The sequence below is a fragment of the Epinephelus moara genome, chromosome 21, assembly GCF_006386435.1.
Source record: "Epinephelus moara isolate mb chromosome 21, YSFRI_EMoa_1.0, whole genome shotgun sequence".
Classification (NCBI taxonomy): Eukaryota; Metazoa; Chordata; class Actinopteri; order Perciformes; family Serranidae; genus Epinephelus; species Epinephelus moara.
The window spans coordinates 14,284,243-14,294,235 of NC_065526.1; the positions used below are offsets into that span (position 1 = coordinate 14,284,243).

The 9,993-nt window shown below is 40.6% G+C and overlaps 2 protein-coding genes, 1 long non-coding RNA gene and 3 other non-coding genes across 7 annotated transcripts in view; 3 read left to right on the forward strand and 3 right to left on the reverse strand.

Annotated features, from left to right (window-relative positions):
• LOC126383108 (ceramide synthase 2-like) overlaps positions 1-3,430 on the forward strand; it is a 15,077-nt gene extending 11,647 nt beyond the window's left edge. For both annotated transcript variants that reach the window (XM_050033550.1, XM_050033549.1), the window contains exons 10-11: positions 1,191-1,344; positions 1,493-3,430. In XM_050033550.1, coding sequence (XP_049889507.1) covers positions 1,191-1,344; positions 1,493-1,711 — 373 coding nt within the window. In that variant the 3' untranslated portion in view covers positions 1,712-3,430. The remainder of the gene's footprint in view (positions 1-1,190; positions 1,345-1,492) is intronic.
• Positions 1-4,754, reverse strand: part of LOC126383110 (uncharacterized) — a 30,525-nt gene extending 25,771 nt beyond the window's left edge. Inside the window, exon 1 of the long non-coding RNA XR_007569109.1 lies at positions 4,646-4,754. This is a non-coding gene — a long non-coding RNA (uncharacterized LOC126383110). The remainder of the gene's footprint in view (positions 1-4,645) is intronic.
• trnar-ccu (transfer RNA arginine (anticodon CCU)) lies at positions 2,003-2,075 on the reverse strand. Its single transcript has one exon. It is a non-coding gene; the product is annotated as a tRNA-Arg (tRNA).
• trnar-ccu (transfer RNA arginine (anticodon CCU)) lies at positions 2,482-2,554 on the reverse strand. Its single transcript has one exon. It is a non-coding gene; the product is annotated as a tRNA-Arg (tRNA).
• Positions 4,755-4,933: 179 nt separating the features above from the next.
• Positions 4,934-5,007, forward strand: trnan-guu (transfer RNA asparagine (anticodon GUU)). Its single transcript has one exon. It is a non-coding gene; the product is annotated as a tRNA-Asn (tRNA).
• A 143-nt stretch (positions 5,008-5,150) lies between these two features.
• Positions 5,151-9,179, forward strand: LOC126383217 (ubiquitin-like). Its single transcript, XM_050033705.1, has 5 exons — positions 5,151-5,305; positions 5,738-5,849; positions 7,242-7,328; positions 7,447-7,549; positions 9,034-9,179. The coding sequence occupies exons 2-5, from the start codon at positions 5,747-5,749 to the stop codon at positions 9,125-9,127; spliced, it is 387 nt and encodes a 128-aa protein (XP_049889662.1). The 5' UTR covers positions 5,151-5,305; positions 5,738-5,746; the 3' UTR covers positions 9,128-9,179.
• Positions 9,180-9,993: the final 814 nt, after the last annotated feature.

Below are 9,993 nucleotides of genomic sequence, written 5' to 3' on the forward strand. Positions count from 1 at the left end.
CAACAGTAGACACAGTGGAATTATACCAATATGCACATGTAAACAGTCCCGATTCTAGAATAAACGGTACCGTATGGAAACGATGCGGCCGGTTGGAGCTCAAATTGAATGGGAAACAAAGTTCAGTGTTCACTTAGGTGGGCGTAACTTAGCTGGGCGATGTCCGTCGATAGCTGTCTCCGTGAGAAGAGAACAGACGGAAGGGAGGGGGGGTATCACTGTCCGAGGGCTGCCGTAGAATGGCAACGAGGATGTCAGCTGACCAACACTCGCTACCTGGTCCCTGGTTGCAGCGATTTGCAATGCTGGCCAGCTAGGAATGAACTAGCAGCCAGTACAGTACAGTCCTCTCTGGTCTAGCTAACATTTAGCCGTGTTACTTACTGATCCATTAGAAAGAAAGCATCAGTTTTGAAGCCTCTTTGGTCACGGAGCTCCCTTCATCTCTTGAACGCCTGACTGAGGTTTAGTATTGTTTTTCCTCTTCTTTTATCACTCTCCTTTTGCTCTTCTTTGCAAAGCTTGTTTTCTTTTGCTAGGCCGTTTTTCACTTGTCTCCAATCTTTGTTCGTCTGCCATTGTGCTTGTGACTCAACTATCTCATGCCCAACTCCTCATAAGGACTCGCTCCAGGCCCTGATTGGCTGACCGACCAATTTCGCAATACATGACGCGTTTCCTGCTGTAAAGCAGATTTTTTTCCACGAAATTTCGGCACCGGTGGCAAAAGCTTATTGCAACGATTGCAAAGCCACTAAGTAACCTATGTAAACGTCCATTATTGATCGACAGATCAATGGACTGCAGTGTTCACAGCTCCACCTTTTAGTACCAGATCTGTGTGCTAGGTACCCCAACAGAGGGGGGACCAAAAATGGGGACGGTACGGAACGGCTCCATTGGTACCATCCACAACTTTCCACAGTGGAAACGGAAAAAACCTACCAAACTAAACAGTATCGTATTGTACTGCTCGGTGGAAACAGGGTAAAACACTCTCTAAATAGGGCCATACGTGTTGGCCACCACAATTTGCCTACATGTTTGGCACACGGGAGAAGTTCCAGTTCTTCAACCTCACTGCTAGATGCCACTGCTACTGCGGCTGCCCACCCACTGAACCTTTAATGCAGCATGGCTGACTTGTAACAGTTTCTCTAATGTTATTGCAATTATTTGATTACTTGCAGAATCATCCATACCACCCTGGTGCTGTCCATGGAGGTGTTTGAACCTTTTGCTGGCTACTACTTTTTCAACGTCCTCCTGATGGTGCTGCAGGGTCTTCACATCTTCTGGGCTGGCTTAATCTTACGCATGGTTTATAAATTCCTGACAGGCAAGGTGAGAATCAGCTGTAAAATCAACTTGCACTGCATGGTAGCATTCACAGAGAAAGATGTGGTGTCAATTCCTACATTAACATCTAAGATTAGATTAGTTCGTTAGCTCTGTCAGATGTGTCAAACCTTGTATCTGCTTCTGTCTCCAGCTGGATAAAGATGTGCGCAGTGATGAAGAGAGCGAGGTTGAAGACGAAGGGGACGATAGAGGAGGAGAGGAAAATATGGATCAAGGAGGAGATTATTGTTGGGAGAGAAGTAAAGACACCTTGAACAACAAACTGTCTATGTTGACCAACAGTTGCGTCCTCAATAATTTGACCAACCACAGGGCATCTGTAGCTGACAGGATGCGCAAAGCTCAGTAAAGTCTTGATGTTTTTCATTTACATAAAGTCCCAGTTTTTGTGTCCCAAAATAAACAGCCATGGTTTACATGTAGAGTGACATTTGATGGATGTGATCTTTTAGACTCCTCACCACAGTTTCTGTATGCTGAGGCCACTGTGCTTTACGTTTAACGAAGCGTGTAAATAGACAGGTAAAGCTATGAGAGTTTGATTAGTGTTTGTAAAATGTTTAGATAGCAGAGGATAGTTTCGATCTATCGACCTCTGGGTTATGGGCCCAGCACGCTTCCGCTGCGCCACTCTGCTATGCACCCCAGATGGGACTCGAACCCACAATCCCTGGCTTAGGAGGCCAGTGCCTTATCCATTAGGCCACTGGGGCTTTGACATCTGCTGTGAAACCACTGTGAATGATTCATTGTTTAGTGACTGTAACACTGACAATGTGGACCTTTTTAACTAACTCATTTATGGAATGGTAGTCTGTGGCCCAGTTTACGCCTGGTATTAATGTTTGTCTTGGGTGATCCAATCACAAGTGGACAGCTGTAAGTCTGTCTGTTCATATCTTTTGTTAGAATGAGTCTCCATTTGCATCTTGAGTATGGTCAGGTACTGAACTTGAGGCCACTGTGCTCCACATTTAACAGAGAGTGGAATTAGTCGAGTAAAGCAGTGCGAGTTTGATGATTAGTGTTTGTAAAATGTTTAGATAGCAGAGGATAGTTTCGATCTATCGACCTCTGGGTTATGGGCCCAGCACGCTTCCGCTGCGCCACTCTGCTATACACCCCAGATGGGACTCGAACCCACAATCCCTGGCTTAGGAGGCCAGTGCCTTATCCATTAGGCCACTGGGGCTTTCACAATTGCTGTGAAACCACTGTAAATGATTCATTGTTTAGTGACTGTAACACTGACAATGTGGACCTTTTTAACTAACTTATTTATGGAATGGTAGTCTGTGGCCCAGTTTACACCTGGTATTAGTGTTTGTCTTGGGTGATCCAATCACAAGTGGACAGCTGTAAGTCCGTCTCTTCACACCTTTTGTTAGAATGAGTCTCTGTGTGCACCTTGAGTAAGGTCAGGTACTGAACTTGGTGCTTTAATTAAGGGTTCTGATGGAATTACATTGATACTGTTCCAAATAAATTAGTGCCAAATTTCAGTACGTAAGAGCACACCTGGGTGGATGCTGGGTTCAGACAGGATGATGAAGCACCAGGAAGTGCCCCAAAGCTGGAAACCCACATTACAGTATACACTGCTGAAACACTGTGGCCATATACAGTCCAGACCACCTCCAAATGTGGTCTGAGTGCTCAGATCTCAAGACGCATTGAGGCACATTTGCTGCATTCACACCTGTATTTAGACATACTGTATCCACTTGTGATCCAGTCACCCAGGACAAGTGTTAATACCAGGTGCAAACAGGGCCTGTGTGTGTAGTAAAATCTGGGAATTGTGAAGTTAGATGCCTGATGTTTCTCTTCATTACAGCCCACAAATTGTTTACATTGTTTGTCACACAGCAAGTTCACAAAGCACATTTGTAGACAAAAAGAGATTGTGACTAAAAAATAGCACAATAGCAAAAATAGATGTAAACTTGCTGATGTAAAACCCAGTACAGACAGAAGTGGTTGTTTAATATTGTAAAATCATGAAATTGTTATATAACATGCAGTAGACATTTAAATGAAGGAAATAAAGTCATAACTTTACTCTTTCTATGTATGTTTCTTGTGATGATTTTTAGACACAAACAGTTTTGATTTGTGATTCAGTAGAATTAAATTGTTTCATTTATTACATAAATTACACTTGCACTATCATTTCACAGGTTGTTTGCGTGTATGTAACTTAAAACGTAACTTATTTTTTATCAATTGTTTTCTAACAATTATTCTAGAGGCTCTACCTTTTTGGTCCTTACTGTTTACCTGTTCATACTGTTAACCTGTTTTTTTAACAGTGCAAATATTATATTTATTTTGAATTTGCACGTTGTTGTTATTTTCCATCCATTCTTGTAATTTCAGATTGTTATATCTGTACTCTTACTATTAGCTGCACAGTAATTCCCCTTTGGATAAATTAAGTTATATCATGTCACATACTACATGCTGTACAGCTTCTTCTGTACCACAGTGCCATCTGCTGGCTGTCACCAGGATGACACTAATATGCTGGGTGCCATCCTGAAATGTCACAGACATGACATACTCTATGTCATAGCATCAAAAACAGTGTAAATGGGGCAAATTTAAGAGATAAGTTGAATAAACGTACTTTGTATTTGATTGAATATTGCTAAATATCGTCAGTGGGGTTGGAGCTGCACCTTTACCAATCAAACGTGATCAAAAATCTTACTTGCTCAATAATTGGCATTACTGGTCCTCAGTCATGATGAGAGATGGAGTGATTTTGTGCTTTTATTTGATGGCTTTCTCTTTAGAAGTGAGTTTTCGCTAACTTTGTCATAACTAGTTGTTATATGTTGTGAAACACACTTTAGACAAACAACTTTAAAGCAACCGCAAACAAAGAGTACATTTTAATTAGGCTAACGGTAATGTTAGCTAAGTTATACCTCCGAACACCTTTCCTCGTGCCAATGCTAGTGTAACCGTTAACTTTGCTAACATCAGCTAACTGGTTGAGGCTCTATCGTTTAATTTGTAATAACACAAGTAAACATTATATCAGTCAATTATTGGTTCAAATTAAAAGTCTTTGTTGGCTACACTTACGTTAACTGTCACTAATTTACCGAGTGTAATACAATACGTTTGTCTCAGTAATTTAAGTTAGCTAACGTTATGGCTATGACGCAGGAAGTTAGCGCTAACGCTAAGCTAACGTTAGCTGTTTTTCGACAGTCTGGTAAGATTAAAAAAAAAGTTCACCATTTAAGGCTAGGTCATATGTAACGGTACGCACCTTCTTTTAATGTTTGTCTTGCTTCTTGTCAGCCGCTATCCTTTAATGTCTCGTATGCTTATATCTCTTTTAATTACTTTTTTATATTTGTATGTTTCGGACTTGATTAGCCACCTAGCGGGGAAAAACAATACATGCTCTCGCGTGAAGTTAACGCGATTTGCGTGTCGGCGCTGCCACAAGATGGCGCCCGTGCATCTGTGAACAACATTATTATATATAAATATATGTACAATATGTACAATGTAGTATTTCAAATTTTTCGAAGTGAGGTAGGTGTGCATAGTTGTCTCTGTGGCGCAATCGGTTAGCGCGTTCGGCTGTTAACCGAAAGGTTGGTGGTTCGAGCCCACCCAGGGACGACACGTTTTTCGTTTTCTTTTCCCTTTTTTTGACAAACATTTATTTCCTCAGTCTATTTCACTGTTTGAGAGCAACCACATGGATGTGAATCGTTTAAACACATCAGATCGTGCCCCGCTAATTAATCTACAACATGTCAGCACCTGCGATCAACACACCAACCCTCCTCCATCCGTGCAGATGTGTCACCGGACCAGATTATTAAAAACTGGATGAGCTTGTTTCCCTTACTTAAGCACAGGACCGGGCTCATCAAGTTCCTGTTTTGCCTCACTGGGGCTGGTGAATGGTCACGACGTGAGTACAGATTTATTTAAACTTCTAAATAAATCGTTTTCTTTATGTTTATTATATCACGGGAGATGCGCTCAAAACTAGTCAGCAGTCGGTTTAACTGCAGTAGTTATCTATGTGGTGTGTTTCGGCTGTACCCAATAGGCATTTCACCTTACACTTGTTTAAAGTAGCTAGTCTTTAAACTCCTGTTTTTCTACATTTTAAGTAGGCCTATGTATAATACTGTCTTTTCAATCTGTCCTGGCACACTGGTTGTTGAAAAGAACCTGCTGAAAACACTGAAGCATAGCAAATACTCGTACCTGGATACTTGATTACAAATATGAGGAAGTAACCTATTAAAAGCACAAGATAAGCCCTCTGTTCTCAGTTGACTTTTGCTGTGCTTGTTGGTCCATTTTAGTTAGTCTGACACATTTTCTTTCTTTCCAGTGAGCCAAAATGCAGATCTTTGTGAAAACGCTGACGGGTAAAACCATTACCCTCGAGGTGGAGCCCAGTGACACCATCGACAACGTCAAGGCCAAAATCCAGGACAAGGAAGGTAAAATCAATGATAATTTGTCCTATAGATCATTAACAGGGCTGATATAATTCATGTGTAGTGTCATCAACTAGGGTGGCATATTGTTTTATTTTCCTCCATGCACAAATTCCTGTGTAACTCTGAATCCTCAGTAACAAATTGATGGCTCAGAGGTCCTACTGCCATACAATATACAATATATATAAACTGTTCAGACTAGTTGTTTTATCAATCTTACCAAAACCTTATAGAAATTATATTTTTACATAAACATGGTTGGACACTATAAGCTCAGCTTTCTCAGTCTAGGTAGAGATATGAAATTACATCTTGTCTGACAAAAGCTGCTGTATTTTTTTTTCATATATATTTTCCTATTTTCTGTTTTGCCCATCTTTGCCCTTACATGCTATCAATAGATTTTTGTATAGTGTCACAATTTCTTTATTTTTTCACTTAAATATTTATAAAACAGCTTGTGTGACACCGACACATCAGTTACAACAGCATAATAAAATAATTGAAAAATAATAAGAGCTTACGAAACAAAACCTGCTTGGGTAAAAACGCATTTCTACAGCCTGAAGGATTAATTTATCTATTGATTATTATTCCGGTCTAGTATCGTCTTTCTGAGTCTTGCATAGAGTCCATTTCTTCCATTGTCTTTCTAGCTGTGCTTCTTGTAGTCTAGTTTCGGTTTAATAAAGAGAAGAATCAGATTGTTGTTCTTCTTCTTATTATTATTATTAGTATTTATTTATTTATTTATTATTTCTTATTATTACTATTATCATTATTATTACTTACTTATTTATTTCTATTTTTTACTTTTATTTTCTTTAATGAATAATGTGTTCTTTGATATACTTATACAGTCTGGAAATTTGTTATAATATATACAAGTAACTATGTGTTGTCATGGTGTAGGTTGCTGCAGACTTTTCATTTTTCGTCTTTCTCGAGGAAACAATAAAAAGCATAATCGAAAAACAACAACAAAGAAATGAATAGGATTCCTCCGTGAGGATTCCCTCCAGATATCCAGGCGAATTAGTGGTTGAATGGTGTATACAGTGTCACAGTGTAAACTCTAACATCTGAAACAACCCAAAGAGCATTTAAAAACACTAGTTTTCTGTGATCAATCACTTTATCTGTAATATACACATTAATATGATGATGTAGGAAGTTTCCTTGAAAGTCAGTCCATACTTAAAAATATTAAGGATACTATGTATTTCATGTAAGAGCACATGTACATGAACGAAGGGTCAGATTAGTATCAGAAGTACGCCTATTATGTATTTACCTACCGCTGAGATATAATTTGAGTGGCAGCTGTAAACACTAAATGGTTTTCCACATCTGGCTCAAGCGTCAGTTCACAGTCGTGGCACTTTTTCCCAGGTATCCCCCCTGATCAGCAGCGTCTCATCTTTGCCGGGAAACAGCTGGAGGATGGACGCACCTTGTCCGACTACAACATCCAGAAGGGTACGTTGCACCTCCACTGTGGCGAACCATCACCGACGTTATAAGACAGACGTTATAAGACTGCCTTTTGTCATCGTTGTTGCATCATGATTGTTATATGATTTCTCTCCTTCCCCAGAGTCCACCCTCCACCTGGTGCTGCGTCTGAGAGGGGGCATCATCGAGCCCTCTATGAAAATGCTGGCTCAGAAGTACAACTGTGACAAGATGGTGTGCCGCAAGTACGTATGCAAACACAGTACGGTGTCATACTGGTGAGGCTGGATTTGTCCTCAGAGACAGCAGGAAGGGAGAATATGACTGAGCTGACACCACAAGAAATGTTTATATATCTCATATTGAAACTTGTCAAAATAGGATTCTGTGACGTTGGCTGGTTTATCCTGATGTGTAAAGCTGCCTAACCCAGTGTTCTCAAACTGGGGGATGAATGCAGTTGGTGTTTCTGATAATGTTTTTGTAAGGAATAATTCATCCCCCAAAATGACCATTTGTATATCAGTTACTCACCCCGTGTTACGCTTTAAATCTCCCATGCCTCCGCTGAACAAAGAATCCAAACTAAACTAAAAGTGAATGTTCTCTCTTCAAAGCCAGACTCCACTGACAAAAACATGACTTTTACCTTGCTGAACAGAGCTGCTGGTCTACTGCTGCCTCAGTAAGTGAGGTAGTTTGGATTACTGTGTAACGTTTGCACACTGAGTCCGAAACGTTCGTCCATGATAAAAAATGGTTTGATTTTCTGTGTTTTTCACATCCGTCAGAGCCTTTAGAGACGTTTGACCAGGAATCAGTGAAGATAATGTGATGGCGGAACATATCTGTGACAAGACAGATTCATTTTATAACTACGGTCAGGCAGTAATATTCAGGTGGATGATGACAAAGAGGAGGAGGATGTGGACTGCACACAGAATGTGGAGGACAGACAGATGAGATGAGAGAGGCAAAGGAGGAAATGCGTCTTTTTAATTTATTTATTTTTTGTCACTTATTGCGAATTTTCACACCGAACAGACCAATAAAACGCATCAGAATCAGTCAACATAATTTTTTCAGATGACGGATTAAAAAAATGCATCCAGAAAAACACAGACTCAGTGTGAAGGCCTTGACTTTGGTGTTTTAAAGGGTCAGTTTGGATTCAGCAAAGTCACATAATACCTCAAGAACTCACTCATTCATTCATCAATAATTTCTTGGCTTTTGGATTCTTCATTCTCCGGAGGCATTTGAAAAAGTTTTTTCTTCACAAATTCAACATAACAGGGGCGTTAGTGGCTTAGTGGTAGAGCAGGCGCCCCATGCACAAGGCTGTTGCCGCAGCGGCCCAGGTTCGAGCCCAGCCTGTGGCCCTTTGCTGCATGTCATCCCCTCTCTCTCTCTCTCCCTTTCACACGTAACTGTCCTGTCCATTAAAGGCTAAAAATCTCTTTAAAATAATCACTTTGGCTTTTTCAATATTGTTAACGACTGAAAAATCGTGACAGATTGTGTCTGTAGATTTGTGTCAAAGTGTAGCTTAATAAAACAGGGACTACCGCTCAGTGAGAAGGTGGAGGTAAAAACACTGAACAAAGTACTTCGTATTAGTTGTGTGCTTAAGAAAAAAGAAAAACAAAGGCACTGGAACATTGTTGGGTGAGAGTGACACGATGATGATGGTTATTGTGATCTAACACTTTGTTCCTTTTGTGCTCAGGTGCTACGCTCGCCTACATGCACGTGCCACAAACTGCCGCAAGAAGAAGTGCGGACACACCGACCACCTCAGACCCAAGAAGAAGCTGAAGTAAACAGCTGGAATCAATGATCAATATTGTCAATAAAACATTCTGACAAGCACGATTGATTAGTAGATGGTTTCTTACTTACAGTCCTCTTCAGAATATCTTCCTGGTTTGTGTGACTGCAACAAATTCAGACCAGCAGATGTGTTCTGTAGCTACAGACGATCAGAAGACGCATTGTGAAAGTGACTTGGCCTTCTTTTTCTATTAGAAGGGACCAACATTTGGTTTAAAATTGCTCTCATTTTTGACGTCACTTATTAGCTTGAGAGCTGTAACACATAACACACGTTTGCAGGGCTGGTTAGTGCTGCAGGCGCCCGATTGCTTTTAGATTCTTTGCACCACACACCTGGAATGAACTGCAGTGTACTTCAACGCCTGATACTGTGGTTCCAGTGGGTTATTTTACTTTTTATAATCTAAAATTTGACACCATATTTTTCAAAGTTACCGATCTACGCTTTTTTTTTAAAAAAAGGCCGCTTCTTTTATTCAGGCATGTTTAACTGAAGGCCAGGCTCTCTTTTTCTAGCACATGTGCTCATTCACACTTTGAAGCAGCCCAGTACAACCAGTCTGATCTGTCAGCCACATAGCATTTGTCACTGGAGTAGTCAGAGGTGGGGGCCTTGCTCGGGGGCACCTCAGTGGAAGCACCGCAGTTTCACTCTCCCCACCCACGTTTATCCTGCAGGTTCGGGGATCAAACCTGCAATACTGTGGTCACAAACTTGGTTGTCTTAGCTATCTCACGTTTCCATGACAGTACCTGTAGAGCATGACCAAAAAAGTGACAAACAAACTCAATAATTTGGCTTTTAAATTTGGATTTTGCAGCCTGAAGGTAAAGGTAATATAAATCAATTCTA